This window comes from Mastomys coucha, unplaced genomic scaffold (assembly GCF_008632895.1).
Source record: "Mastomys coucha isolate ucsf_1 unplaced genomic scaffold, UCSF_Mcou_1 pScaffold13, whole genome shotgun sequence".
Classification (NCBI taxonomy): Eukaryota; Metazoa; Chordata; class Mammalia; order Rodentia; family Muridae; genus Mastomys; species Mastomys coucha.
Window position 1 is genome coordinate 52,307,462 of NW_022196895.1, and position 13,056 is coordinate 52,320,517.

General features: G+C 46.0%; 1 protein-coding gene across 2 annotated transcripts in view; it reads right to left on the reverse strand.

The window, feature by feature from the left end:
* Nucleotides 1-13,056, reverse strand: part of Aldh7a1 (aldehyde dehydrogenase 7 family member A1) — a 50,806-nt gene that overhangs the window by 27,276 nt on the left and 10,474 nt on the right. The window contains exons 2-5 of one of the 2 annotated variants that reach the window (XM_031365717.1): nt 12,117-12,308; nt 11,659-11,838; nt 10,510-10,563; nt 8,865-8,930 (exon numbers count right to left, since the gene is read on the reverse strand). In XM_031365717.1, the coding sequence (XP_031221577.1) occupies nt 8,865-8,930; nt 10,510-10,563; nt 11,659-11,766 (228 nt within the window). In that variant the 5' untranslated portion in view covers nt 11,767-11,838; nt 12,117-12,308. Of the gene's footprint in view, nt 1-8,864; nt 8,931-10,509; nt 10,564-11,658; nt 11,915-12,116; nt 12,309-13,056 lie in introns of those variants that run through there. The other variant, XM_031365716.1, reaches the window with a different exon arrangement.

Genomic DNA, 13,056 nt, shown 5'->3' on the forward strand with positions numbered 1-13,056 from the left:
GACAAGCTAAGGATGACTCTCTGGGGTCTCTCCCTTGAAAGCTAGTATGGCAAGGCACATTAGCATAGGCCTTTAATCCCAGCAGAAGCAGAGGTAGGTGGATCTCTGAATTTGAGGTCAACCTGGTCAAAGAGTGAGTTCCTGAGCAGCAAGGGCTACAGAGACATGTGTCACAAATAACAGCAACAACAACAATAAAAGAGAGAAAGAAAAGCTAGGTACAGGGCTGTCATGGTAGCGGAGGAGGAAAGGGCTCCTGCTGCCAAGGCTGACAACCTGAGTTCAATTCCCAGGAGCCACTTAGCGGGAAGAAAGAACCTACTCCTGAAAGCTGACCTTTAATTTCCACACACATGCTATGGTACAAACATAAGCACACATAAATGAATTAGAAATAAATACTTTCTTGGAAAAAAAGACAAAGAAAAGCTAAGTACACAGACAACTGAGGCAAAGGGCAGGGTTTGGAGATGAACACACGCTGAGCAATGTTAATGTTGCGCTGTAATACAGTAACACAACTTCCCCAGTAGTGACCACAACCCTTGAGCTATTCCTCTGCCTCTCTTTCAAAGCCAGCTAAAGGAAACTTCACACACCAGCACAAGCCTGCAATCTCGGCAAGGAGAAAGTAGAGGTGGGTGGGGTGAGGGGGGGTGTTGGGTGAGGGGAGAGCAGGAATTTAAGGTCACCTTCTGCTATGGTAGTATGTACTTATGTAGTAAATTCCATAATGATCTCAAGGTGCTTCCTAACACCTGGTCTTAAAGGAATGATTAGTAAATGAGGAGAGACAGCATCTCCTGCAGATCAGAGTGGAACCCCACTCTCCACCCTTCCTTATAACATGCCTCCCACTCCATCCTTCAGAGCCCCACTGAGCTGCAAGCTGAGGGCTCCACTCTGCTCTCTCCCCAGAGCACCCATCCTTCTAAATCGACTTTTGTGGAGGGCAGCGTGGGAATGTATCGTGTTGGAAACTCTCTTACTCTTGGAGCAGGCATGAGCTTATAAGTGTTGAAACAGATAAAACAGCAACCATTATACACTTTTTCTAACAGATAACCCATCAGAACAGTCTCTAAAACAAATGGATGGACATGTAAGAAAAGCACAGAAGAGCTTCAACGGTATAGCACTAAGTACAAGACAATATGCCTATGGTAAGCAACGCTTTGCTTCAACTTGGACTGTGCACCAAAGAGCCAGCAGTGGCAATACCTGAGAATTACAGCTAATGTTCCCATTTGTTTGTTTGTTTGTTTGTTTATTTATTTATTTTTATGTATGGATGTTTTGACTGCATGTAGGTCTGTGTACCACATGTGTGCCCGATGCCCTCAGAAGCTAGAAGAGGGTGTCTGACCTTTTAGACGGCTGTGAGCCACTGTGTAGGTACTAGAAACCAAACTCAGTTCCCCTGCCACAGCAGCCAGTGCTCCTAACCACTTATCATATTTTATACAACTGTGAAGTTTACTCTTCTAAAAAAAAATTGATTTTATTTTTGTGTGTATCTCTGTGTATGTGGTACACTCATGCACGTGGGTACCCGTGGAAGCCAGAAGATGGCATCATGTCACACAGAACTCGTCTACTTCAGTAGTATCTGGACAGGTCTAAAACCTGATCTTAGACCTGAGGTGTATGCTCCGGCCAGTCTCCTGAGGTAGTCCAGTCGCTGACATCTCCTAGCTCAGTTGTGTTCCAGTTTGGCCTCTGCTCTGTGGGGAGATCTGCGTGCTTTCTTTATTCAGGCATAATGGTGTCCTAAGAAATATTTCATTACAGATAAAACTGAGATTAAACATTATTTCCTGGCTTTCACAGTGTTTCAATAATCCTAATTGATTTCCTAGCTGTAGTTAGTTTGGAGTTTCTACAAAGAAGCTGTCTTATCAGACAGAGTATCTCCAAAGTTAGAGATAGCAGTTAGACACTCATTATCAGAGCAGTTCCACATAAGGAAGAATTGCTTTACTAACTGGATAGAGGTTGTAGGGCTTCCATCACTAATTATCTATGTTACAGCCAAGGAATGCTAAAATATGACCTCCAGCTGCTTGCCTCAGACAGACCCTGAGAATTTATCTTGGGGCTGCCAGAATAGCCTTTGAAGAAGGACACCACTGCTCCTCCGCCTTGCACCTGGCTGTTTGATTTTACTGACCTTGATGTAGCCATCTCCTGCCTATGTGACTTCTGTAGTTTGCCCTGTTCTCTGTATACTATATAAGCCTGATCTCTACTTTGTACAAATTGCATTCAGTTACAACACTCCCTTGCGCTGTGTCTGTTTGTCACCGCCGAATTCTTTGCCCACCAGGCTAGAACTTTTATCACCCTGCGGAACAAGGGGTCCCCCCTGAAGAAACCCAGTCCGTGGCAGCATCAGATCCCTTGTAGTTAACTGAGAGCTGCCTAACGTGGGTGCTGGGAACCAAGCCCTAGTCTGCTAAAAGCAGCAAGCACTCTGCCATTGAACCATCCCTCCAGCACCAAAAACATGTATAAATATGTATGTATTTAGACTTTCTGTGTATGAGGAGGGTGATGGGATGGGGTCGGGGGAGGTCAGAGGACAACTTGCAAACCTGAAGTAGTTGGTTCTCTCCCTCCACCATGTAGGTCTTGGGGATAGATCTTGGATAGTCAGGCTTGGCAGCACTGAGTCATCATGCCAGGCCAAGTCAGCCATCTTTATGATACATGTCCTCCTTGTAACATTAACTGAATAGCACAGATCCTTCCTAGAAGGACACAGGGTCATCATGTTTCTTATGAATTTAGCTGACGTGATTGTAAGTCAAGTCATGCTGATGAACATCAGCTCAGATCAAGTATATATATCCTTTACCTTCTATGTGTTAGACGTTTTTAAAAATAATTATCATTTATTTTATGTGTAGGTGTGTGCCTCAGTGTATGCGTGTGCACTATATGTGCACACTGGAGCCCACAGAAGTCAGATTTTGGCCTCTGACCTCCTGATACTGGACTTCTAGGCAGTTGTGAGCTGCCACGTGGGTACTGAGAACTGAACCTGATCTTCTACAAAAGTAGTAAGTGCTCTTAAGCACTGGGTCACCTGTCCAGTCCCATGGGGTACACGTTTAATTTACTCCAATCAGTCTCATTGCTACTATACAACTGCCTGGGGACATCGCTGCAAACAAGGCAGCTCTAATTCTTGCCCAGTAGAAAGATAATTCAGTGAAGCGACAGAGAAGGGAAGCAGCGGACTATATGAAGGGGAGCAGGTTTTACAGTTGCAGCAGCTAGGACTTGTCAATCAGGGTTACTGTGGGAGACGGGAGGAAGGCCTTTGAAAGTGTGGAGCAAAGACTTAAAGCATAACTGTTATCAGCCAAGTAGAATCACAAGAAATCAGAGCAAAGAGCGGGGCATGTGCAAAGGCCGAAGGCAGAGAGAATGTAGTCGTTTTCAAGAACAAAGCAGCTCAGAGAAGCAAAAGAAGAAAAGGAGGAGCCACATGGTCAAGGACCAAAGATCTAACAAATGACATGGATCACAGGAGATTTTAAAAAGGAGAAAAAAAAAACATCAAAGTACACTTCAGTATATTGCTCTAGGTCCAGTTGTAGAAAGTCTCTATCCTGGAGAGAGACGGGTCTCGTGAAGATCACCGGGTTAGACAAGAGCTAGTACAAAGATGGCAATAAAGTGTCGTGGTTTGTAGTGTGTCTCCAGGATAGAGGCTAAGTCAGGTACCAATGGGGTTTGCAGATAGGGCCTTAGGGATAGGTGAAGTCTAAGGGAAGAAGCTTATGGCTTCAGTGCGGCTTTGTAGGAGGAAGAGTGACCTACCTGAGTAGGATGTCTGTCCTGTGTTTGGACTTTATTATATAATCATCACAGAGCCTATCACCAGATGTGACCCCTTGGCTCAGGACTGCAAAGCCCCCAGCACTATAAAACAATTAATGTCTTTATAATTTACACCATTCATAGTATTTAGTTAGAGCAACAAAACCAGACTAAGACATAGTCATGTATTCTAAAATGTTTAAGGCAACTGCTTCACCACTGAGTATTGATCATCCATGCAGTTTTCACAACCAGACTCTATGCTAGATCACACTAATAAACAACATCACCTAACCTGGCCTCTTTCGATTTAGTTTCAGGTTCCCAGATTATCCTCAGGAACGACATGGAGTGAGAAAGCACAGACTGCAGTTTGAAGAGGACGGGAAGAAAGGAATAAGGAACATGGAAGACGGCCACATTTCTAGTATGAAATTGACTCGTCCCAGAAGAGAGTATCAACAAGAAGCAGAGCTGGAATCCCAGCTCAGCTGGTAGGATGCTTGCCTAGCGTAAGTAAGGCCATGTGTTCAGTAACTGTCACTGCATAAAGCCAGACACGTTAGCAAAGCGCTCAGGAGATGGAAGTGAAGAGATCAGAGGCAGCAGCCAGTCTGGGATACACGAAACTCTACCTGGTTCAGTGGACGACAGCGCCTGCTACCAAGCCCGAAGACTTGAGTTCAATCCCCAGAACCCACACGGCAAATGGAGAGAAGTGACTTCCATGTGTGTGCAGTATCCACATACGTACACACGATAAACTTCTAAATGTAATTTTAAAAGTTGGGAGGGATGCTGCTCTTATAGAGGATCAGGGCAATATTCCTACCATCTCCATGGCACCTGGAAACGGACTCCAGGCATGCACATGGCACATACATACATATAAAATGAAATAAATAATCTTTTTTTTTTCAAATTGGGAAAACCTCTAGGACCCTGTCCCCAGATTCACATGAGACGTCTCAGCACTGTATACGCCCCACCCATGAGGTCTGTTCTAGAATAGACATTAGAAAGCATGTGGAAGGAAGGAAGGACACAGACTGAGGGCATGCTGATGCACATACGCTGACGCACAGCTTTAGCTTCAGCTCTTGGGAAGCTCAGACGGGAAGCTCAGACGGAGAACCGCTTGAGCCCAGGGTTTCAAGTCCAGCTTGTGTAACACAATGAGATCTGTTCATAAAGAAACAATCAAATGGGACACTGATACATAATGGGGCCACACGAACAGCTCCCAGCCATCTGGTGTTTGTTTCTCTTTGCAGTTAGAAGAAAAGATCCATATCTGACCTCAAGGAACAAGAGAGTCTCTGGCTCTTTCTCACCAGCAACAGAGGGGAAACTGAGGACACACAAGGGACGTGGAGGAGCAAGATGAGTAAAGTCCTGGGCAGAGCTCATTCCTGAGAAGGCAACAAGTGTCAGCCCTAGCCAGGTTCTCCGTGGCAGCTGCAATCAAGAAAAAGGAATCTGTTTTCAGCCAGGCATGGAGGTATGTACCTCTACCACCAGCACTGGGGAGGTAAAGGCAGAAGCAGCAAGAGCTTAAACCCGGCATGGCTATATCAAGCTGGAGGCTGCCCTAAGCTACTTAAGCCCTCTCCCTCAAAAAAACCAAATAGATAAAGTGGCTTTTATAAATTATTTTCCTTTATATTTACCTTTGTTGTTGTTTGTTTGTTTGTGCCTGGCCTATTTCTGTGGATTTTTCATTTGTATTTATTCTTATCTCATATATTACAACCCAACTGCAGTTCCCTTCCTCCTTCCGGTCCGTCTCTCCCTCCATCTCCCCTCAGAAAAGAGCAGGCCTTTCAGGGACACCAAGCAAATATGGAACAAGCTTCAGTAAGACGAGACACATATTCTCACATCAAGGCTGGACAAGGTACCCCAGTAGGAGGAACAGGTCCCATAGACAGGCAAAAGAGTCAGAGACACCCCCAGCCCCAACTCTTAGGAACCTCACAAGACCACCAAGCTACCCAACCATACATATGTGCAGAGGAGCTGTCAGAGCCATGCAGGCTCCCTGATCTCTGTGAGCCCACTTGACTTATGCTCAGTTGATTCTGTGGGCAGTGTTCTTGTGGTGGCCTTGATCACTCTGGCTCTGCGATCCTTCCTCCCCCTCCTCTGTGGGACTGCCTGAGCCCTCCCTAATATCTGGCTGTCGGACTCTGCAACTTCTCCCTTCATTGCACTTTGTTTTTATCTCCCTTAAAGAAAAATACTCTCTCTGCAACCTCTAGGCTTAACTGGAATGAAAGAAAGCAGTGTTCTGTTATGATGTAGCCAAAGCCAAGGAAGGGAAGAGGGCAGCAGAAAGCCTCCAGGGAAGGACCCTTCAGAGAGGCCGCAGACCACGACAGCCTGCTCTGATGTTTTTGTGCGAGGCCCCGCTATGCCTTCTCTAAGTCACTGCCACATTGACCAAAGCCCAAGAGGACTGTTAGAAAAAGCTGTATCTGCACTAATCTTTGAACTCAATTGCTCAACCCCAATTCTGACAAGTTGATCCTTTACTGGCCCAGCTTAGTCATCTAAGAGTGACCTTCCTGACTTACAGAGCAACTCCACCTGAGTGCTCAAAAATGTGCAAGCTGCTGAAGGAATGCTGAATACAGTCTGGCACTGTGGGATAAGACATCGGAGTCCCAAGAGCCATCCTAAATTCAAAACAGCAATAAAACAATGTAACACAATAGCTCGGAAAGATTACCGTGACAGTGACCACAACAGCAAGGGAGACAGACTGAAGAGTTAGCTAAGGAGAGAAACAAGATGGCTCCGCAGGTAAAGGTGTTGGCTACTCAAGCCTGGTGACCTGAGTTTGATCCCCAGAACCCACGTAAGATGGAAGGAAGGCACCAACTCTACAAAGTTGACCTCTGACCTCCAAATGCACATCACGGGGCATGCCTATACACATCGCCACCATCATTATCATAATAATAAATAAAAAGTTTTTTAAATCAGTTTAGGAAGACAGACCCTGAAACCACACAAACTGGTCTCAAATGTATTTTTTATTTACTCTAGATAAACACACGAGCATAAATGTTTCTGTTTAAAAGACATGTGAATGACCGGGTGGTGGTGGCACATGCCTTTAATACCAGCACTTGGGAGGCAGGCGGATTTCTGAGTTCAAGGCCAGCCTGGTCTACAGAGTGAGTTCCAAGACAGCCAGGGCTACATAGAGAAACCCTGTCTCGGGACCTGTGAATGATTCCAGGATTTGGGAGACTAAGGCAGGAAGGTCAGAGGCAAGCAAGCAAGCAAGATAGGTAGGTCGGGTTTGCAGGGATGGCTCAGCGATTAAGAGCACTTGCTGCTCTTGCAGAAGACCCAGGTTCAGTTTCCAACACCCACATGGCAGCTCACCATCTGTAATCCCAATTGCAGAGAATCCAGGGCCCCCTTCTGACCTCTGAAGGCACTAGGCATGCATGTGGTACACAGACATACATTCAAGCAAAACTCTCATATGCATAAAATAAATAAACCTCTTTTTAAAATATATTGGCCATGTATGGTGGTACATGCCTTTAATCGTAGCACTTGGGAGACAGAGGTTAAGAAGATCTATGTGAATTTGAGACCAGCCTAGTCTATGGAACAAGTTGTCCAGGACAACCGGGTGGCTGGGAGAAGTGGCTCAGTGACTAGGAGCACGTGGTTCGCAATCTCCCAGCAAATGCCAGTAACCTTGCTGCATGAGTGGGACAGTCAGGAAGGTTGCTGGGATTTGCTTGCTGGCTTCTAACCTAGTCAATCCCCTGCTTCAGAGGCACAAGCAGAAAGTGATCGAGGAGGATACCTGATGCCCTCTTCTACCCTCTGTGCACGCATGCATGCACAGGCACATACACACAATGCACAAATAAACAAATGTCTTTTTAAAAAATAACTGGACCAGGGAGATGCCTCAGTAGCTAGAGATGCATCCTTAGAATGTGTGTTTGATTCCCAGGACCCATGTGAAGGCAAAGAGAACTGACTCCAAAGTTGTCCTCTGACTGCCACATGTACTGTGTGATACATGTGCCAACATACATGACTCGCATGCACATGGACACACAATAATAAACACCATTAAGTATGCACTATCCTTATGTTGATATACATATACAATGTGATCCTAAAACTGTGTGCGCATCATGTAACGTATAGAAGAATCACAACTATGACGTAAACACAGGAAGAGCGGGAGAGAAAGGCCAGGAGGCAGCTCTGATGACCATCTGTACTGAAGATGTCGGGTGACAAAGACTAAATTTGACTGTCTTACTGCATCATCCTTGAAACAAAACAAAACAAAGCAGCCGGGCAGCTGTTGAGATGGCTAAGTGGATAAGGGCACCTGCCAGCAGGCCTGATGTCTAAGTGCAATCCCCACACGTGGTGCTATGGTGTAGAGACGCTCACCATGCGCCAGTTCTGCCATAAACACCTGCCAACAATACATGACCTAGAGATTTAATCCTCACAACTCCAGAAGGCGGGCTTTCGCGGTCTCCCCTCTTTATAAAAACCCTCTGGTGGAGGCAGGGGGATGCTGGAAGATCCAAGCGACTCCTCCTCTCCTTCACGCCACACTCCACACCCATGATGGACGGTGTTCAGAGATGAAGGAGGCAGATTCTGCCTCCTAGCCAACAGGAACGCCTTAGCCCTGGGAAAATGCTCTGGAGCCAGGCATGCTATGAAGACACTCTGTCCCTGGTCAGTCTCAGAGGAGAAGCAGGAGAAACAGAGAACAGAGAGCCCCCCTTCTTTTGCTCAGTTAGAGGTTTAGGGAGGATATTCACAGCTCCAGTTGACACTGTACACAGAAGTTTTCATCTATCTTGAAGTTACCCATTCTTCTAATCCCAAACAAGGACATTGGTTTTAGAATACGAAGGAGGAAATCAGCACAGTCCCCAAGAATGCACATTTCAGCACTTTCCCATGCTCATCTGTCTTTCACAAGTACATCAGGTGACCTGTTCTGCAGTGGGGACCATAAACGCCATACTTACATCTGCCCAGATGTTCCAAGCATCCTTGGCTTTCCCTATGGTTTCTTCATAGTCTTTTATGCTGGCCTAGGTCAAGAATGGGAGTGAGAGAAAAGGAATGAGAAAGTGTAAGTGAGAAAGAAAGAAAGAAGCTGTGGCTGCAGATACTGACTAGCTGATTAGAACTGCAAACGGGGCCAGTAGGTGGTGCTGCACACCTTTGATCCCAGCACTCAGGAAGTAGAGGCAGTTGGATCTCTGTGAGTTTAAGACAAGCCCAGCCTACAGAGCAAGTTTTAGTACAGCCAGAGCTACACAGTGAAACCCTGTCTCAAAAAAACCAAAAATGAACCAATTAATTGGTTGGAATGTGGAAAATTCTGAGCCTAATTACCTTATTCTAGCCTAGTTTTCACCCCCCTGAATAAGCCATTCCTTGCCTACCCTGGTGTCTGTCAGAATCAGCATGCTATGACATAAGAACACCTATGACTAACCAAAAAAAAACCTCTTGGAATCTATCAGCTTAGCAGATCACCAGTTTCCACCAACCCAAAAGCTAAAGAATGCCATCAGCAGACAGTATCCCCATTTTGCTGTAACCACCGCTCTCAGGTGCCACCAATGTATTTTTAAATTGCTTTGGTGTACGGCTTTATTTTTCTGCAACTATAAAGCTCTATGGAACAGCTTCCCTGGGGAAACAACCCGTGTTTCTTGGGTCCCGGGCACGATGGTCCCTCAAACTTGACTCCAGAATAAGCTATTTCCTGTTCCCTTTAAGGTGAGAGCTAAGATTTCCGCAATAGCAACATTGATACTCGCCTTCTAGAATATACATATTTTTGCAAAAGAAGTGGAAACTTTCTTATGGTCCCCAAGACTCACGGATGATAATAATTTCAACAGCCGACAACCCTAAAGTCTGTTTATAAAGCTGGAGTAGTAGCTCAGAGCCAAACCTCATCTCTAGCATGGTTGAAGCCCTGGATTCAATTCCCAGCACAGGAGCAGGGAATGTGTAGCAAATTAAATTAAAGCCTAAATAGAAGAAAACAGCTAGACTCTAATACAAGAGAAGATAACCCAGCCGTGCTGTAAAGCCTTGCTGTTTAAATTGAAGTCTAGCCTCATCTAGATGCAACACGTGACCCATATTACAAAGTTCAACCTTGGGCTCAAACCCAGATTTGAAGAATCAGAACCTTCATTCTAAAAATAATCATCATCATCATCATCATCATCATCATCATCATCATCTCTGGAGTTGACTCAGATGCAATACTCAGAGGGAGACTCGGAATGTAGTCCAACTGTCTAGCATGTAAGAAGCTCTGGGTTCAAGCCCCAGCATAAACCTAGTAAAGTCCTGCATGCCTATAGCTAAGTTCAAAGTCACTGTTAACTATACAGCATGATAGACACTAGCCTGGGCTACATCTCATCTTGTATCCAAAAAATAAATAAATAAATAAAGAGACCTTTTGCCCAATCCTCTCTATGATTCACCTTTTCTAGCTAATTCCACAGGGCAAGAGTGGGCAGTCTCCAGAGAGTCTCTGAATGAAAAAGAACTGCATGATTCTGTACATCTGTGCTGCTCGTAATCTTTGCCTCTAGAGACCGCTAGCAGTCCCCCGGAACACCCTGGATTGTAAGGACTTACCTGTCGGACTCGAGCTATTGGCTCATTGTTAGCAGGACAATAGGTCGTAATTACCTTGAAACACACAAACAAACAAAAAATGACAATCGTACATAGAAATTATAATCATTTCCAAAACAGAAAAATAAAACCAAAGTAGGAGCCTTCAGGCTAACTTCCGTGATGACTAACCCACTCTTCGGAAGAGTCCTGGGCTTCTCACCTATTCACTAGGAAATTTCTGTAAGATCCATGCATTGGTCATCTAAATACTACATTCAGAGGCATATACACCACCCCCTCAATGTAGCCAGATCATTCAGCTGACAAGTTTTACAGACTGCTTTTCCACCTTACTCTGGTCTGGAAACAGAAGGCCTAAGTCCTAACAAAATACGAAAAGGCCTGTGTTAATGAAACTCGAGAGTCTCCAGAAAAAAAGACAAAACTGAAGAGCACCTAAAAGATTAGGTTCTATTAAAAGACACTAATAACTAGATGGTGCCACAAGAGAAGCAGGCGGAGGACTCGGGTCAGTGGTAGAGTGCTTGCCGCTGTTGCACACGCCCTGGGTTCAAGTCCAAAAACCAAAAAGAAAAAAAGAGACAAGGGGGCAAAACTCTCAATTTTATGGTAATAACTGAAATCACTTGTACCTCCTACAGCTGAGGGTAGCCAGAAAGCGGCTTTTCTTGTAACAAAGCAGGCTCTAGTAGAGTTGAATGTACTGTTTCTGAAAAAGCTTTATTTCCCTTTAAAGTATGAGACACTCTCCTAAGCTAGAGACAACCAGAACCTTACCTGTCCACGGCATGTTTTATCAAGGTGCTAAACCTGGGCAATAAATACTGAAAACCAAGTCTTCAAGGGAAGAAAGTTCACAAAATTTCAGCCAGGATCAGCTTGTTACAGATCTCAAGCAAGACTGCCATACGGTTTAAGTAAGCACAAACGTTTAGCCTTCCTAGCATCTCCAAATGGCCATCGATTCCTCACAGCGCTAAAATCTAAATTCGATTCTTCTTGCCTCTCTCCAGGAGAGAACAACTTTAGAACTTCCTATCCCGGTCTATCCTCCCACGGCTCCAGTTGGGAGCTGAGAAGGGAGACGCCCGCCTTGCGGCCTCCCGGGCAAACCTTGGCTACAATTTTCAGGGAACGCCAGCATACCTCTCCCCGGCCGCCCCAGCTTCCATTAAACACGCCCTCGTTATCCTCGCGGAGCCCCAGGTCTTGCAGCCAGGCATACTGGGGATGACTGATCAGTAGAGTGGACATGAGGGCGGCGGGCCTGCTCCAAGGGCGGGAAAGCTTGCTGGCCTTCAAAGTCTGCACACACAGCCGGTGAGCCTGGCGCCACATACTGAGCTCAGCACGCTAGAAGCCCCTGCGGCAGGGCAGTCCAGGAAAAACAGCCCCGCCCCCCCACCCCTCCCCCCCGAGAGTCCACTTGGCAGGCCCCGCCCCCTGCCCGGTTCATTGTGAGGCCGTCCTCAGCCCCCTTCTGCGAGCGCTCATTGGGCAGACCCCTTCCCCGGGGATCCCATTGGGCAGCCTCGCCCCACCACCCCCTGACACGCCCCCTGCCCACTCCCCATCCTCTCCGGCTGGGGTCGTCTGGACCTTACTCTGGGTGTAAGGCGGTTGCCTCAGGGTCTGGAGCGGGGACGGGCTGGCGGGGCGGGGAACTGCGCCTCCCGCTGCTTCTGAAGTCCGCTGAGTTCGAGCCTAGCTCTCAAACCACCGCAGGCTGCTGGGCCGTAAAACGCTCAGGCCTCTGGTGTTCTGGGCATGCTCATTCCGTGGATCTGGGCTGGGACCTGAAAACTCAGCGTAACTAGTCAGCACTCAAGAAGCGATGACGTCACTGATCCCCACTGTAGCCCAGGGAGGTTTTTCAGTGTATGGAGGTTTGAAGAAAGGTTATTTTCACTGCTTTGGTAAATTACAAATATGTCCTAATAAATGAAAAGTATCACATGATTGCACTGCCTTCTAAATAGGCTGCCTCAGTACATTCTTACTTTTAAAGAACAAACATCTTTTTAATCAACGTCCTTCACTCTCCATGTCTTTTTTCTGCAATATCCTTGCCCCTCAATCTCTTACAGATAACTGTGTCCTTCCTCAATAAGCAGGCCTCTCTATATGAAGGAAATCCTAGCATCTTATCAGCACTAGCCACATGCATTCCAATTAAATAGGTGTCTTCCTGATACGCAGCCTGTTACTCTTTTTGCGATTCCCAGGCCATGTTGGGTTTCTCAATGATTGCCCCCCCCATGCTTTCAATATGCTTCAATTGTTTTCTACCCTGTAGCCAAAGTCACAAAAGGATACAAATAGGAAAGGAAAAAACAAAATCAAACTATACTTACTTGCACATGATATGACCCTTTCTTTTAAGAATCTCTAAAGACTATACCAGGTGTGTCTAATGCCTGTTAACACTTTTAGCAAAGCAATTAGATACAAAATCAATATACAAAAGTTATTGGACGCTGGGCAGTGGTGGCACACACCTTTGATCCCAGCACTTGGGAGGCAGAGGCAGGCAGATTTCTGAGT